Source organism: Paralichthys olivaceus, chromosome 21 (assembly GCF_024713975.1).
Source record: "Paralichthys olivaceus isolate ysfri-2021 chromosome 21, ASM2471397v2, whole genome shotgun sequence".
Taxonomy (NCBI): Eukaryota; Metazoa; Chordata; class Actinopteri; order Pleuronectiformes; family Paralichthyidae; genus Paralichthys; species Paralichthys olivaceus.
Window position 1 is genome coordinate 10,527,332 of NC_091113.1, and position 10,689 is coordinate 10,538,020.

General features: G+C 38.8%; 1 protein-coding gene across 1 annotated transcript; it reads left to right on the forward strand.

Moving 5' to 3' along the window:
* The first annotated feature begins 206 nt into the window (after nt 1-206).
* On the forward strand, nt 207-10,053 carry LOC109626835 (glucagon-like peptide 1 receptor). The gene is made up of 14 exons (XM_020083022.2): nt 207-2,551; nt 4,136-4,227; nt 4,407-4,509; nt 4,653-4,763; nt 5,186-5,307; nt 6,333-6,439; nt 6,655-6,811; nt 6,939-7,098; nt 7,434-7,494; nt 7,646-7,715; nt 7,871-7,962; nt 8,514-8,652; nt 8,816-8,857; nt 9,475-10,053. The coding sequence occupies exons 1-14, from the start codon at nt 2,404-2,406 to the stop codon at nt 9,544-9,546; spliced, it is 1,476 nt and encodes a 491-aa protein (XP_019938581.2). The 5' UTR covers nt 207-2,403; the 3' UTR covers nt 9,547-10,053.
* Nucleotides 10,054-10,689: the final 636 nt, after the last annotated feature.

The window sequence follows — 10,689 nt, forward strand, 5'->3', positions numbered from 1 at the left end:
GGTGGGACATAGTTTTCACATGTTCTGTGGGTTTCATTTTGCTGGAGTGGTTTAAAAGAAAAAGAAAATCTGGAGAGATGGTTCAAATCACAGAGGGTGTGATAGTTACTTTGCTGTAAGTGCAAAACATTAGGAGCTGTAGGAACACACACAAAGAGACACACACATCCATCCAGCATGCAACAATCTGCCTCTAATTCAAACCCTTTTTTTTTTTTTAAGTTTGAAAAGTGGACTAATTGCTTTCCATGGCCAACTTTTGTTGCATTACACAAGCAGCCACAACTATATTTCTAAATATATTTCTCAAGATGTGTACTGGCAGTATTGTACACAGACTAATTTGGTTAATCCTTTTACACATAATTGTCACTACAAGTGTTCCATTCCTAGGACAGCTCAGGAGGTAGAGCGGGTCGTCCACTAACCAGTCTCAAGTGTCCTTGAGCAAGACACAGAACCAGCAATGTGTCATAGCAATGTGTCATAGTGTGTGATAGTATGAAACTGAATGAATGTGTGTGAATAGCTACTGAGACTTGAATGGCACATTATGAATATAGCTGTATAAAACAAATGTATAAAATATATATTTTATATGCACAGGGGTTGATGGTATCATTGCACATCAGTGTTCACCAGCGTGTCATCCTGTGCCATGTACTGTCCACCCACTGTACGTGCAACACAATTATTCCTGAAAACCAGTATGGCCAACAGGTTGTCAGAAATGCTTAGCAGGTGAAAAATGTGTTGCCAAATTTACAAATATTGATTTTATTGTGGAGGGAAATCATGAATAATCATTTGCCCACCACACTGGACTTCATGCGTTGCTGGCTGCATGTCAACTACAATTCATACTGTTAGTCTGACTTTATCGTTCTCAAATAATTTTGATGTTGGAAACAATATTTTGTGCAGGTTAAGTCCATTATGTGGGTCTCTAGAGTCTTTTTACTTCATATACTACATTTTAATAGATCTCATGAATCAAATGTATGCAAAAGGTAAAAAAAAAAAAAAAACTAATTTAAAGACAAAAAGAAAACATTTCTGGGAGTTAATATGTTCGTGTCATCGCAAGATGAAGAATGTGTGTTGGAATATGTGAACACTCCTGCAGCGTAACCAATTTCTCTGCGAGTTTGTGCCCCTGAATGTCCACCTGTGTGCCGTAATTGTAAAATCTAAAAAAGCGGCTGAGAGGAAATGAGAGGGATCATGTTGTGCTGCTTTACTCCAGGAGGCGATGTGACTTTGTACAGTAGATTTAAATATCAGAGTTACTCAACCCAGCTTTTTTAATTCTCTTCAGAATTTGGGATTGTGCGTCTATAAAGATGGACAACATTTCTCCACTTCCTCCTCACATCCAGAAAAGAAGCTAAAATACCCCAGATACAAACACTGTACCATATTTTAAGTATGTATCTGTTTTTTTATTAGACGTAATGAGTGCAAATTAAACATACATTCATTGATCTCATTAAACCAGAGTTAATCTGCATACATTTTCAAAATATATATCTGAACATTACAGCCAGGTTCAAAATGTTTGTATAATTTTGTTGACATGTTGGGACAAAAAATTACATAATTAGAAATAAATACATACGTAAATAAATAAATGCAGGAATAAATAATTACATACATATATAAATGAACAATAAAGACATTTCATCCATTAAAAATGCTATTTTATGTATTTTGCATGTATTTATTTGCTTATGCATTTCCAAATGTATTTATTTCTGTCTCTGTATGCTCATTAGGTAGGTGGTCCTAACATTTGCATATCTGTTGTAATTAAACTCTTTAATCTAAAAAATATTGAGAGTTCTGAAACAACACTGACTTTTATTGGCACAATGTTCTCTTAACACCTCCACACGTGTATCAAACATCCGAAGACGATTTGATGAATTTTAATTTCCTTCTTACATTCTGGTGAAAGAACGTTCTCAGTCATTGTAGGAATATAAACATACATAAATGAATAACTGTTGAAATAAAGAAATAAATGTCGACATGCAAAAGAAACAAACAAACATGTACACATTCATAAATAGCCTTTTCATTACCTAAATGTATGTATTTTCCATTTATTTCTACTTATGTCATTTTTTTTGCCCTCATAATGAAAATGTTATCTGCAGACCTCTTTGTCAGACTATATTCATTAATGATGTTTTGCTCCTCTAATGCAGGTATCACTTTGTGAATGCAGGGAGTTTGAATAGAAATGTGATCGATCTTGATCAAAGCTGTGACCTCTCCAATGGTTGTTTGTTGACTCGTTGACAGTTTCCTGTGAGGACAGTGAGCTGCAGCAGGATGTTTGAGCTGACGAGATGTTTGTAAAATCTTCTCAGCATCATGAAATGAGAAGATGGAGAGCGGATGAGTGCGCGCTCTGGGTCCCGTGCGTGGCTCCACGTGCACAGCATCAAGCTGCTCTGTGCAAGTTCAGGCGCTCAGTGCGTCAGGGATCTTCGCTCAGGACGGAGCGTCTTCGCTGCTTTCTCCTCCCGAACAACCACATTTATCTGTAAGTCACTCTTTCTGTCCCTTATTCACTGCAGGAGATGGGCTTTTACATTCTTACATTAGAGAATGTGTGTTAAATATCACGCACCCCCTCAAAACCTTCTCTTTTTGAAAGGTTTCTGTGGCGTTTGACTTGCTTTTATTATTCTGTTTTATCAATGTAACGATTTTTTTACGGCTCTGTCTCTCATTCATCATTTCGTTGAACTAATTTGTCTGGTCTGTAGTTTTTTGGTTTTACCTCTGTCATTTTTAATTTCATTTAATTTCGTTTATTAAGACAACACACATTAATCAACATGAATGTAAATGTGCAGTGTTAGCCAGGAAGTTCTTCGGCCAGATGTTTTGATAACCAGTGAGTCCTTTGACCAGATGTTTTTCAGAGCCATTTGGGTTATGGAATTGAAAACTTTTGTATCGATTTGAACCAAAGTTGTCATGACTGTAAATCATCTCATAGTTCTTAAAACTTGATTTCACCAGTATTGAATGAGAAAAAACACTAAAATGATCATTGTCGCCAATTTTGTGCATGAAGGGATGTTTAGAATATGTTCTGAAGTGGTGAAAACTGTCTGTAACTACAAAACTGCAGCCACTATCTGTTGCTATCACAATGTTTGGACTTGTGTTTACTATGGAAGTGTTCAAATGCCCTCCAGCTGCTTATTGCTGTTGTTGATTCTCTTTATGAAGACTCTAGTATTGAATGCCACCGTTAGAATAGAATAGAATAGCTATACCAGATTAAATGAAAGTTGTGAATCTTGAACCTGGGAAAAACCTAGTGCTGCGTATAGGCAGACCTATGATGTGTCTTAACAGCATTGTGTCAGTGCTGGAGAAAGTCTGGTACAGTTGGGGATAAAGGAATTTAGTTGGCCCTGCAGGAAGATCTGGATATCCTTGATTTAAAATTTAAAATTCAGTGTGAAAAAGTTTTCCCTAAGAGTGTTGAAAAGGAAATTAGAAACACACCAGTGGCTTGTTATAATGACATACTGTAGCTGTAAAAAGACATATCACTTGATGCCATCATGTCTAACAGAGTGGGGGAGCTCCACTGTAGAGGCAACTCCTGGACGCAAAGGGAAATCAACCCAATGTGGTCTCATTACTTGAGCTGCCACAGGCGACCACTATCAAATGCCAACAACCAGGAGAGGAAAATCAAATCAGTGTTTCTAGGTCTGTTGATACACAATGGCAGAGCCTGGAGTGGGACCCCCCGTAGATGCTGGAAACGTAGAGCCCCTCTGAGCTCGCTCTCATGATGAATTGTATGGAGGAGAGCCGCAGGTTAACCTGGTGTGAAGGCACCATTATTGGCCATAGTGTCAAACCTAAAACAAATGAGACCAACTGAAAAACATGTTTTATAATTCTGTCACGTCGTAAAATTGGGATTGACATACGATGGGGTACAAAAATATATATATACTAATTTTTATCTACCCTGTTAGGTGACCTTGAGTGCCATGAAAGACGCCTATAAATAAAATCTATTATTATTATTATGATATATATATATGGTCGGTAATTTACTTTCTGTCTGCTGTTCTGTTCTTCTTTGTCCTCTCAGTCTTTCCGATAAGGAAAAACATGTCTGCAGGGATGGACAGGACACGAGACATAATGGCATTGACCTGTCTGATATTTCTCAAAATGCTAAAGGTTAGATTTAATTTCCACTTCTGCTTTTCTTTTTCAAAGAAATGATCAGCAATGATGACTTTTAAAGTAACTCATCTGCAGAACTTTTAATCACCAGAAATTTCTTCAAGGAAAGCTTTGTAAAATATTTGACATGAAAGTGAAGGGATGTTTCCTGAAGTGTCTCTTTGTCCTTACAGTTTGAGATGGCCAGTGGAAAAGTCCTTGAGGAAACTTATCAGAAGTGGGTCCAGTACAAAGAAGATTGTGTGAAAATGATATTAAATGAGCCGCTGCCTCAAGGTATGGAGCAACCTCGTTCAAGTACTGACTCGAAAAAGGAAATTAGGAAAATTTCAAATCATGCCATTTAAAATAACATCACAAAGGAACATCCGTGGCTTTGTTTTCATATTATTGTCATTCTTCCTTCTTATTCTTTTTAGTGGGCTTCTTCTGCAACAGGACATTTGACAAATACGCCTGCTGGCCAGATACTCCCGCCGGCTCTGTAGTCAACATCTCGTGTCCTTTCTACTTGCCCTGGTATGACAAAGGTAAATCACACTCTTAATGAGTCTTTGACAGAATAGACAAACTAAAAATGAAACACATACATTTTCTTATCCTTTGAGGGTCACAGGAGAAAGTGGGGCTAATCCCAGGTGACCAGGTGGTGTACACCCTCGACTGGTAGCTAACACATCGCAGGTCCAACCGTTCATGTTCCCACCTAAAGAAATGTAGAGTCTTTAATTAACCCCAAAATGCAAGGGAAGAAGCAGAAGAAAACACACACAGAAAGACCCTGGCTCATCTGTATAAATGTTCACTTTGTCAATCAAAACCAGTCCAGGCTGTTCAACTGTCCTCCTGCCCTGCACATGCTGTGATTGGCTTCAACCCCCTGTGACCCTAATTAGAAATAAGCGGCTGATGACTGACATAACATTGCACCGACTGACTGCTTCTCCTCCAGTGTCGCAGGGAGTTGTGAGTCGGAGTTGCGGCTCTGACGCCCTCTGGAAGAGAGATGACAGCGGGCAGGTGTGGAGAGACATGTCCCAGTGTGAGGAGGAGAAGGAGGTCACGTCTCAGGAGGTGCGGCAAACCAAAATGTCACCAGCTAGACATTTAATTTGTTGCAACTGTGAGCACTTGTGTCATTCATGTCACAGAGGATGCAGGTCCTCACGTCTAAATGGAAAAGAACACAATCTGAAGTAGCTGATATACAATGAGTGTGGAGGCAAAAGAAGGATAAACATGTTTATTTTGATTTGTATGTTTTTATAGATACACAAGTCCCCAACCTGCATTTGTACAGAGTCATTAAAAATGTCACTTAACCATAAGTGAAGGGATGGAGCAAATTCCAGAGCTTTGAAATCCCAGTGGTGGAATTGAAAACACAATCCATTTTACTAGTTACTGTACTTTTGTATATTTTTCTGTACTTTACTACATTTATTCTCAGGTACTTTTCACTTTTACTCCACCACACATATCACCAATTATCTGTAATCAGTAACAAGAGAGGAATCAGTCGTCTCATCCAATCAGAGCAGGCGGGCATCATTAGACCCCACCTTCTGCAGCAGCAGCAGCAACACAGGAAACAGTAGAAGCTGGAGACAGCCGGTTGATTTCTGAGGCAGTTTTGTGATTTAGTTGTGACAGTAAATTGAGTTGGCTGGAGGAAAATGTTAAGAGACATTTAGACTGTGAAACCACAGCAAGACGTCTAAACCTCTAACATATCCAGAACAGCACGTAGGTGCCAGATATGCTACACGGCCAGATGCCATCCCTTTATTTTTATCTGGGGTTCTTTATTAGCAAATTATTTATCATGTGTGAGTGTGTCCACAGAGGAGAGGTGTGATGAGGTTATAACTTTCAGCTCACACTTTTTCTAAAGATAAACTTTCCAGACACCAGATATTAATTAAATCTCATGAATGTTTCATGAAACACAAATTGGTCCACACTGAAAACTATTATTTGCAAATTTGATATCCCTTAGGTATAGTTTATACTTTACTATACAGTATATGGTATAATAGTGAAGTTATTTTTGTGATCTGACATCCAAAACATTGACCTGTGTGGATTTGTATTTACAGCTGTGGTTCAAACAACTGATGGTGAGCTTCAGGATGTTGTACACTGTCGGCTATTCCCTGTCCCTCTTCACACTCGTCACAGCTCTTATCATTCTTCTGAGCTTCAGGTGAGTTGTCTTAACACATGTGCAATCACTTCTGCTCTCATATTAACGCGTCAGACACATCTCACCTGTTCTTTGACGGATGCAGCGAGAGATGCTTAAAATGAAATGATATGAATATCATTAAACAGTTTAGAATGGACGCTGCAAGAAAAGAAAGAGAAAAATAGATACATACAAAAACATTATATTTATCCATTATTTATATCCCCTGACAGGAAACTGCATTGCTTCAGGAACTACATCCACGCAAACCTTTTCCTCTCCTTCATCCTGCGAGCTGTTTCCGTCATCATTAAGGACACCATGCTCGATCGCCACTGGGGACGAGAAATCATGAAGCAGACGGACGTGAGAGAGATGCTCAGCCACCAGGTGGGTCTGTAGCTAACCACTAAATGTCACCATTGGATATATCATATTTGGAGCCGACACATTCACTTACTTTAATTAAACATTAGACTTTTGCAGTAATGTCGCTTTTTATGTCCTTTTCGTCCAGGCTGCTATTGGCTGCAGGATAGCACAGGTGATGATGCAGTACTGTGTTCTAGCCAATCACTCTTGGCTCTTCGGAGAGGCCATTTATTTGTACTCGGTGCTCATAGCATCAGTGTTCATGGACAACAACAAATACTTGCGTTACATCTTACTTGGCTGGGGTGAGTTCCATCTTTGTGTGTGTCCAAATTAACAAACGGCAGTTTACCTGCAAGCTGTTAGCTTTAAAATGCAACTTCTCCTAACACCAAAAAGCATCGCAGAGGTATGGAGCTGCTCACATTCAAAAAAGCAGGCACGTTGGAACAGTAGAGACTTCATCAGTGTCACTTGACTCCCCTCTCTTGTGTGGCCATTAATACCTGCACAAATAAATATGGTTATTTGACAGTAAAGCATGCCCTTTGTATTGCTTTTATAGATGGATGCCATGGAATCATACGTACACTGTTAGTTCTCAATTACACTCTTGCGATGGTTGCTGCTTTAATTTTAGGAACACCGCTTCTATTTGTGGTTCCCTGGGTGGTGATGAAGCTCTTGAAAGAAAACAAAGAGTAAGTGTGTGAGTGTTGTGTGTTAGTGTGTGTGAGTGTGTGTGAGTGTGTGTGTGTGTAGCATCTCCAGATGCCTGATTGCTTCATATGTAGACCTCTTACCACTGTTGATTCATATAGGACAATGGAGATAATCTGTTTTTCTTTCCAGGTGCTGGGCTCTTAATGAGAACATGAGCTACTGGTGGATCATTCGTTTCCCCATTCTTTTTGCATCACTAGTAAGGATACAAATAATCTACTCACTATTTGCCTGAATCTCTTGTGTGTAACTACTTCTGACATTAAGTTTTAAAAAAAAGTATATGACCTAAAATAGCAACATCTTTTGCAGCAGATGATACAGCAATTCATATTTGCATTTTCTGATGAACAGATCAACTTTCTGATTTTCATGAAGATCCTGAAGGTCATCCTTTCCAAATTACGAGCCAACAACCAGACCGGATACCCTGATTACAAACTTCGGCAAGCTGTCTCATATTTTTCTTCATGATATACTATTGTAGTGCCCTGTTTGGAATGATCTGATTATTGGCCTGTGGTAATGTTTCTCATAAAGTTAAACTGAATGTGCTTTATTACCGTTCATGTGTGTGGCTGGTATGTTTAAATGATTTTCTTGACTGGTGTTAATGTAACTCTTGTGATCTGGTCTTTTTGAAGCAAATTGTACTTACTTGGCTTTGTACCTCTGGTTGAATGCATTTATTTTAAGGCGTTTTGGATAAAAGCATCAGCTAAATGAAATGTAATGTATTGTAATGTAAGCAACTGACAGAATTTTAACCTTTCAAAATATTCGCTCAGTAATCTTGCTCGATACAAAGCATTACAGCAAAAACAAACACTGTGCTTTTACTTTAAAGAGAACAGTCATTTGTGGAATTAGGAGATTAATAGATGTTATTTGTTCGACTGATGGCTATCATAGAAATGCAATGATGAATTTTGGCAGGAGGAGTCATAGGTGCGTGTGTATATATACATGACAAATGCTGTTTGATTTGTCTCTTCAGGCTCGCCAAGGCAACGCTCACCCTCATTCCTCTGTTCGGGATTCATGAGATCGTATTCATTTTTGCTACAGATGAGCAGACGACAGGCATTCTGCGCTACACCAAGGTTTTCTTCACCCTGTTTCTCAATTCATTTCAGGTGGGTTCAGTTGGACAAAAGAATCAATGCTTGGTCTTAATAGTGTGTCAGACGGAGTAGAACAATTTAACTTACTAGACATTATCTAATGTGTTCATGCATGATGAATGTTGGACATGTCTCTGGAACTTAAGACGTTTCTCAAAATCTGGCCTCTCTGCAGGGTTTTCTGGTGGCTGTGCTCTACTGCTATGCCAATAACGAGGTTTGTGCTTTATCTCATATAATCTCATTCTAATTTCTTTTGTACATATATTTTTTAACTTAAATATAAGGTAGGCCACTGATTAGACATTAGCTCTATTGTCCCTGTCTTTGAGAGACAACATACATGAATTCACAGGTGTAAAGTTTAAATATTGTTAATAATCCTGAAAATTGGGTGATTTTAATTCATCCCCTGAAGAAGACACTGAAGTGTTGTCAGATGGAGATTTGCAGCTGATCAGATCTTTTAAGGATGCACTTAAATAAAGAGACTTACTAGAATGGCACTCAGCAGAGTTCATACCTCCTCCTATGCTCACAGCTACCAGTCCTCTTAATATGCTTCATTTTCCTAATTAAGATCCATGAGATCCCTGGAAAATCAATGACAGTGTCAAAAAAAAAAAAACCACATCCCACGATTGTAAAGAAAGAAAAATTAATTGATCAATATAGATTTGTTGTTGCTTTATATTCAGAGTTGTTGTTTTTTTCTCTTTCTTTATTTTTCAGGTGGCTAATTGATCAGTATCTCAGTGAATGAGGCTCTAGTTTTAATCAGATAGGAAAATGTCACAGAATGTCACATTAACTCTGAAATGTCTGTGGGTGCAGGTGAGGACAGAGCTGAGGAGGAAGTTCCGCAGCTGGAGGATCGAGGCAGAGATTGTGTGCTGCGGACAATGACTAGCCGTGCTCGACTCTCGAGCAGATACTTTCTCCATCGCCACAGTGCCAGAGCGCAACAGATCCTCTGCCATAATGATGAGGGCACTGCCTGATGGTTCACCGATCCCTGAGTGTTTGCTGATCTCCAGGCAGGAATTTCAGCCAGCGTCTCCACAACCTGATGCATCTCTGCTGCACCATCCATCAGTGGTCAACAGAGAAAACGACCTTCAGCACAGGAATCATGACGAGACTGGAGAATCGTCTGTGGCCATGCAGGTGTCCTTCCTCATTCACCTTCAGGACCCTGTGGAGTTACTCCCAAATGTTGTAGATGTAGATTCAGACTGAACATACTGTTGTATTCACTGACATTTTAAGAATATGTGTGTTATATGTTTATTGGGAATATGTTAAGCTGTTAGTGACTAATTGTGAATATGTGAATAAATAATTGTGATCACTTGGGCCACCTTCAAGACAATGAAGTAGAAAAAATTAAAAGTATATTTTTATCTATTTACACATGTGATGAGGCTGTGCATTGTTTTTCCATGAAATAATCACAGACTGAATATAAAGATCACTTCATCCTCTCCTCCATTGGCAAAGTGGTGAGTAATGGGTGAATTTTCACTTTTTGGTGCACTATCCCTTTAAGCCAAAACACCCGGCCACCCAAATGCCAAATGTCAGCGGATGGAGCCACAGTTTCACCGTCAATTAGGTATCAATCATGACCTCGTTTTTTAAAACATCAAATAACTAATTAAAACAAATCTTACTGGAAAATGAACACTTCGGTAACAATTACCTAAAATGAGAGAAATTTAATAAGTGTGACCATTAATGTAAGGGACGTGGGATTTTAGTGTCACTTCCGCGGAGCCATCATGTCCTCCATCTTTACACACTGTCTATGGACTGTGGTGTGTGGGGTTATCTCTGTGCAGCTTGATGTGGCATGTGGATAGAAATATAGTCTGGTAAACAAACAATGAATAAGTATGTGAGATAGATTGTAAAGTAAATCACCATCAGAACTATACGGAGTTCATTCTTCGAAACACAAATTGAACGGCAAGTTTTAGTTCCTTGTCCAAAATGCAGCAGTTTCTTTGTTTTAAAGGTACAGTTTGTAGAATTTAGTGATATCGAGTG

Coding starts and splice junctions, on each gene's coding strand:
- LOC109626835 (XM_020083022.2), top strand. CDS start 2,404: ATGAGTGCGCGCTCTGGGTCCCGTGCGTGGCTCCACGTGCACAGCATC. Junction 5,308..6,332: donor AGGAGGTCACGTCTCAGGAG/GTGCGGCAAACC, acceptor TTGTATTTACAG/CTGTGGTTCAAACAACTGAT. Junction 7,963..8,513: donor TACCCTGATTACAAACTTCG/GCAAGCTGTCTC, acceptor TTGTCTCTTCAG/GCTCGCCAAGGCAACGCTCA.